The 6,971-nt window shown below is 42.5% G+C and overlaps 1 protein-coding gene across 1 annotated transcript; it reads right to left on the bottom strand.

The window, feature by feature from the left end:
* Window positions 1-3,392, bottom strand: LOC105439986 (trichohyalin-like). The gene is made up of 2 exons (XM_011669578.2): window positions 3,194-3,392; window positions 1-2,054 (listed from the first exon to the last, which is right to left on the bottom strand). Exons 1-2 carry the CDS (start codon window positions 3,390-3,392, stop codon window positions 1-3), a joined length of 2,253 nt encoding a protein of 750 aa, XP_011667880.2.
* Between the last annotated feature and the right edge of the window lie 3,579 nt (window positions 3,393-6,971).

Raw genomic sequence — 6,971 nt, 5'->3', positions numbered from 1 at the left:
TCAAGAACGCCTGCTGCGCCTCCTCCAACAAAAACAGCATAAAAATTGCCACCATTTCTGTCTTCTTCCAGTTACAACAGCCTGATCTTTGTTATCTTGATCACTCTCCTTCTTCCTATCTTCATTCTTTACATGAAGCTTCCTCTCCTCTTTGAAGTCTTTGGCCTCTTGTATCCCCTCCAACACCTCTTTCATTTCGTTAATGATCTTTTCATCCTTGTGTGTTTGCCCCTTCTTCATCTTCATCTTCTCCATCCGCGTATCGTTCCACAAGCTTTCAGCAAATTCTCTTAACTCCTCCGTCATTTCTGACGGCTTCACTACCTTCTCGTCCTCTAGATATGTGTCCTCCTCTGTGACATTAGCCTCCGCAACCAAAGTGATTGCCTGCTCCTCCACCGCCTTCGTCTCCTCCTCCTCAGCCTTTATCATCTCCTCCTCCTCAGCCTTCATCTCCTTCTCCTCAGCTATCAGCTCCTCCTCTGCCTTCAACTCCTCCTCCTTTACCTTCATCCCCTCCTCCTCTGCCTTAACCTCCTCCTCTTCCTCCTCTGCCGTCATCTCCTCCTCAGCCTTTATCTCCTCCTTCCCCTCCTCTGGTTTCACCTCCTTTTCTGCCTTCCTTAAATTTTCCTCCACATCCTCTGCCCTCATCTCCTCTTCCTCGACCTTTAGCCCCTCCTCCTCTGCCTTCAGCTCCTCCTCCCATTCTACCGCTTCCTTTGCTTCCTTCTCCTGTATGATTTCCTCCTCATCAGTCGTCAGCTCTGCGCCCATCCCTTGGAGATCCTGGACAAACTCGTTAATCTGGTTTGTCTGAATGTCATTTATCTCCTCCTCCTCTTCTGCCTTCAGCCCCTCCTCGTCTGCCTTCATCTCTTCCTCCTCTGCCTCCAGCTCCTCCTCCTCCTCTTCCTTCATCTCCTCCTCTACCTTCAGCCCCTCTTCGTCTGCCTTCATCTCTTCCTCCTCTGCCTCCAGCTCCTCCTCCTCCTCCTCTTCCTTCATCTCCTCCTCTACCTTCAGCCCCTCCTCGTCTGCCTTCATCTCTTCCTCCTCTGCCTCCAGCTCCTCCTCCTCCTCCTCCTCTGCATTCAACTCCTCCTCTACCTTCAGCCCCTCCTCGTCTGCCTTCATCTCTTCCTCCTCTGCCTCTAGCAGCTCCTCCTCCTCCTCTTCCTTCATCTCCTCCTCCTCCTCCCATTCTACCGCTTCCTTTGCTTCCTTCTCCTGTATGATTTCCTCCTCATCAGTCGTCAGCTCGGCGCCTTTCTTTTGGAGATTCTGGACAAACTCGTTAATCTGGTTTGTCTGAATGTCATTCATCTCCTCCTCCTTGACCTTCAGCCCCTCCTCCTCTGCCTTCAACTCCTCTTCCCATTCTACCGCTTCCTTTGCTTCCTTCTCCTGTATGATTTCCTCCTCATCAGTCGTCAGCTCTGCGCCCATCCCTTGGAGATCCTGGACAAACTCGTTAATCTGGTTTGTCTGAATGTCATTTATCTCCTCCTCCTCTTCTGCCTTCAGCCCCTCCTCGTCTGCCTTCATCTCTTCCTCCTCTGCCTCCAGCTCCTCCTCCTCCTCCTCATCCCATTCTACCGCTTCCTTTGCTTCCTTCTCCTGTATGATTTCCTCCTCATCAGTCGTCAGCTCAGCGCCTTTCTTTTGGAGATCCTGGACAAACTCGTTAATCTGGTTTGTCTGAATGTCATTCATCTCCTCCTCTTCTGCCTTCACCTCCTCCTCCTCCTCTGCATTCAACTCCCCCTCTACCTTCAGCCCCTCCTCGTCTGCCTTCATCTCTTCCTCCTCTGCCTCTAGCTCCTCCTCCTCCTCCTCTGCCTTCATCTCCTCCTCCTCGCATTCTACCGCTTCCTTTGCTTCCTTCTCCTGTATGATTTCCTCCTCATCAGTCGTCAGCTCTGCGCCTTTCTTTTGGAGATACTGGACAAACTCGTTAATCTGGTTTGTCGGAATGTCATTCAGATAGACATACTCACTGAAGGCAAGAGTCTCTGCCCACTCGTGCTGAAATCTAGGAACTACTCGATTTGCTGAATAATGAAAACAAATTGGAGAAGACCAATATCATGATATCGTATGATACATCATATATTTTGTATCCAAAATCAACAGCGACCATCAAGTATTTTAGTTTCAAGGATTTCTACGACTTTAATAATTATGCAAACGATTTTCCACATCCGCTTTCATTTGAAATTTGAACATTTTGGAACAATGAGTAATGGATTTTTTCATCAGTCTTTGTATTCTAACTTCAAAGCTTATTTAATCCACAGAAATGTTTTTGCATTTTTTTCTAAATACATGACAACATCATTAATGAGAGTAAAACAATTCATACATAAAAATTAATATGAGAAGTGATATCCAAAAAATTACTTGTATACAATCATGGTGCTATACAGTATCGAAGCAATTTAAATGATTTAGACTTAGTATAGGAAACGTACAGGAGTAGGAGTCTATTATAACTAACGCTTGTCTTCTAAAGATCACTGTCTGTATTTAAAAAAAAAGCCCGATTATTTTGATGTTGCATAATTATGATATTGATTTTTAACCTAAATCATGAAGAAAAACATATCGCAATAAATTATTCTAGTTGTATGATATCGACGTGTTTTCTAAATATGACTTACGTTCGTCACTCATGATGAAAGATTGAAATCAAAGACAATTAGACAACTATTCTGATATATTCAGAAAAAAAGCTACTAAATCGATGTTATAGCTAAGAGCGCTTACATCAATAATGATAAAAAGATAACTTTGTAACCATGCGGATCATGACGCATGCGCATCACCGCACCCATTACGTCACAATTGAGCGCAGTTGTCAATTGAGCGCAGAGGACAACAAAATTGCGCGCTTATTCAAGAAAGTTGAAAGGGGTTCACAATTAAATGTCTTGATTTAAAAGTTATAATTTTGCCGTTAATGGGAATGTTGCGTAATCAGTCTGTATGATCTTGAAATCACCTTTTACATATACAACTGATACAAGTTTTACTAAATGTCAGGATGACACCAAACGAAACTTCTTACGTTCATTTCCTCCTATCACTTTCTCTCTCTCTCTCTCTCTCTCTCTCTCTCTCTCTCTCTCTCTATCTCTCTCTTATCTACCTCCCCCTCCCCCTCTCTGTCTCTCTAATGTCTCTTACTCACTCTTTTGTTTTCTTCTTTGTGTTACAACAGCCTGATCGTTGTTATCTCGAACACTTTTGTTCTTCCCATTTGTTTCCTTTCCGCTTATCTTCCCCTCCTCTTTGAAGTCTTGTGCTTCCTGTTTCTCCACCACACCTCTTGTGCTCTCTTTTTCCTCCATCTGCTTTTGCCGTTTCTTTTTCATCTTCTTCATCCACATCTCATTCTAGAAGGTTTTAGCAAACTCTATTAAACTCCTTCATTTCTGAATCCTTCTCCATCTTCCACTTAATCTTCACCTTGCCTTGTAGCTCATCGTCTTCCACCAATACAGTTAACAGCTCCTCTTCGTGCTTCGGCTCATCCCATTTCTCTGTCTTCCTCTCCTTCTTTGCCTTCAACCCCTCCTCTTCTGTCTTCTTTTCCTCATCTGCCTTCATCTCCTCCTCCTCCTCTGCCTTCCTCATCTCCTCCCCAGCTGCGTTCATTTCCTCATCTCCCATCTCTGCCTTCTCATCTTTCACCCCCTTCTCTGCCTTCACATCCCCCTCCTCTGCCTTCTTCTCCTCCCCCCTCTGCCTTCAACCCCTCCTCAACCTCTGCCTTTAGCTCCTCCTCCACTGCCCTAATCTCCTCCTCCTGCCCTGCTTTCATCTCCTCTTTATGTACCTTCCTCTCTTCCGGTATACCGATCATCTCGTCCTCTTCCTCTGCCCTACTCTCCTCCTGTGCCTTCGTCTGCTCCCCTCTGCCTTCATCTCCTCCTCCTCCTCCTCATCTGTCTTTCCTCCTCCTCTACCGTCCTCTCCTTCTCCTCTGCCTTCGTCTCCCCCTGCCTTCATCTCCTCCTCTACATCCATCTCCTCTTCTGTCCTTATCTCCTCCTCTGCCTTCATCTTCTTCTCCTCCTCTACCTTCATATCATTCTCCTCTCCCTCCTCCTCCTCCTCTGACTTCAAATCCTTTCATCGCATCTGCCTTCAATTCATCCTCTCCCGCCTTCATCTTCTCCTCTGCCTTTATCTCAAATATCCTCTTCCTCTCCCTCCTCCTCCTCCCCCTACTCTTCTGCCTTCATCTCATCCTCTGCCTTCAACTACTCCTCTGCCTTCCACTTCTCCTTATCGACATTTAAAGATAGAAAAGAGAGAAAGAGGTCGAAAGGAGTCTAGATTGAAGAGCGAAATAGTATGGAGAGAGAGATGGAGAGAGATAGGAACGAAAAATAGACGCGGTGGAGGAGGCAAAATGAAGAATGAATAGACATGTTTACTTAATTTAGCAACCAAAAGAAAGGATTTTGAACCTATTGGATATTTATATAGCGCACACATCCACCATGTATGGTGCTCAAGGCGCTCCAACTATTACCCGGCTCTGCTAGGCAGCCAATTTCGGCGCTCACAGCATTCAAGGAATTGCTTCCTACCGGTACTCATTTAACACCTGGGTAGAGAGTGGCAAATGTAGATTAATATCTTGCCAACGGACATGAGTGCCGTGGCGGGACTCGAACCGCGAACCCTGTGATCCACAGTCCGACGACTGTGATATCAATTATTTTATTGAATTTAATTGCAGCTTTTTAAAGGCTCGAAAAGGGCACATTTATTTCGTTTACTTGTCTTTTTCTATAATGATTTATTTTGAATGTCATTTCACTAAAAATCGATTGGCTGACGAGTACAAGCAAATGGCAACGGCGCCCCCCCCCCCTCTCTCTCTCTCTCTCTGTGGCTCTGTCTCTGTCTGTCGCTCTCTTCTCTTTCTATTTCATTCTTCTCTCTGTCTTCCTCTTTATGTTGTCATATCTGACTCGATCTATCTCTCACTTTCCTATTCGGTTTCTTTATATCTCTTTACCCCTATCTCTCTCTCTCTCTTTCTCTCTCTCTCTCTCCCCCTCTCTCTGTGTCTGTCTCTTTCTCTCTCTGTTGCTTGTGAAAGTCACAAAAGGTTACTTTTGTGCAAAGAATACTTTTGTTATTAAAATGCTTTCCTGTTCAAATAATTTATTATTGAATCCTTATATATACACACATATTAAGAAAAATTGACTAATATTTCTCTTCACTTTATGTTTGAACCACTTTCATAAAAAAAAGATATCCTTGGCATAATACATGTACATGGGTGTCGATCCGTAACTGATACCTATTCATCAGGGGGGGGGGGGGATGATCTATTCATTCATCCCCCCTGATGAATAGGTATCACGTAAGGATCGACACCCATGTACATGTAGCAACATGTTAGTGATCATTCAGAGTTAACATTTTTGGTAAATAACATTAGTATACTTTGCAGCGCTGAATCACTTCCACATTCATATAAAACCAGATTTTAATCAATATGAATTCTGTAATATCGTAATACCACTCTATAACTTGGCAAATCCATGCATGTGAACAACTTGATCTATGTTTCATACTCAAAAACTCAAAAAATTCTTTTCCAAGTAAAATGAGACCAATAATATTAATTTTGGGTACAGCGTTTTAATTCTAGGGCTATTTCAGTGAGACAATGTCATTATTTCATCATTTTCAAAATTGGCTACTTTTGCAACCTTGGCCACGCCAGATGCATCACAAATTTCTGCTTGACGGCTTTCTATCAGATCCCAACTTTGCGTAATGAACGCCCCCCGTTTCATTAATGTTGTCTTTGTTTTCAAAGCGAGAGCAGTCATGCACTTGTCAAAACTGCCTCAAGCAGGAATGCAGTTGAAAGATGGCAAAACTTTTGAAAATGACATTGCCTCATTAAAATCGCCCTAGGATCAACATGCCTAACCCACCAAATTGATGATCTTGGTGTATTTTCACTGGAAAGAGAATTTTCTATCCAATAATTAAAAAAAAACAGTCAATGACAATTCATCTATGGTGTGGTTAAAATCACATATCCTCAGCTTTTGCATTGATTATCAATCAGTGTAATATCCCTACTCCACAAATTAAAACAATGTACATTTATTGGCAAGAAAATAACGATATTAATTTACATGCTATTTCAAATGCTAATCATTCTAAAAACAAAACTTTTGTTCATGTGATCCAGCATTTAACAATTTACAGTTCTTTCTCTTACTGTCTTCTACAAGCAAGTAGAGATACTTTATGAGCTTCGAACTCTTCTTTTTATTTAATGAATGCAACAATTAAGTATGACTGAGAAAGAAGTATTTATACATGTACTTTACCATGGCTCAAAATAAAGAGTTGCCCAGGTCCCAAAGACCACCTCAGGTAATTCCCCTGGGCAACCTAAACCTCATCAGATTGTTGCCAAGATGGCAACTTAAAATAATCTATGTGTTTGTGATGTTTCCAGGGAATTTGGTCTCATTCACAACTAATTACTGTACACTCGGCACTTGACAAGCACAAGGTACGATAAGAAGAAGAATTACTGTCAATAAGTAGTTGAATTTGACAATTTGCTAGGAAATCATCAAAGGAGCCTGGCTGGCAATAAAGTTAACAAATGTTGAAGGCGTCGTTTAACAATGTTAAATCTGAGATACATGGCCCTCCATGTTATCAGTGTCTGTGATATGGTGTAATATTAAAGCCCTAGAAAAAGAAATGCTTCAAAATGATCATGAAGTGCCTCAAAAAAGTAAAAACCTTTGAGTGACTGGTTTTACCATACTCATTTTCCCCAGTAGACTGTAGTGTTATAAAAACCGTTAGGAAAACGAAAAATGATTTTTCGATTTCCAATCATAAATATTTTGATAATCAGACAGCTGATCGGCTTGTAAAAGTCATGGGATTCCTGACTGACCTAAAGG

The sequence above is a fragment of the Strongylocentrotus purpuratus genome, unplaced genomic scaffold, assembly GCF_000002235.5.
Source record: "Strongylocentrotus purpuratus isolate Spur 01 unplaced genomic scaffold, Spur_5.0 spur5_scaffold_5, whole genome shotgun sequence".
NCBI classification, from domain to species: domain Eukaryota; kingdom Metazoa; phylum Echinodermata; class Echinoidea; order Camarodonta; family Strongylocentrotidae; genus Strongylocentrotus; species Strongylocentrotus purpuratus.
The sequence above is the reverse complement of the archived record's forward strand: the minus strand, read 5'-3'. Positions and strand labels throughout refer to the sequence as shown.

Excerpts from the sequence above, each read along its gene's own strand:
- LOC105439986 (XM_011669578.2), bottom strand. The coding sequence starts at position 3,392 with ATGTGGATGAAGAAGATGAAAAAGAAACGGCAAAAGCAGATGGAGGAA. Across the intron at positions 2,055-3,193 it reads ACAAAGAAGAAAACAAAAGA|CAAATCGAGTAGTTCCTAGA; the intron begins GTGAGTAAGAGA and ends TTCATTATTCAG.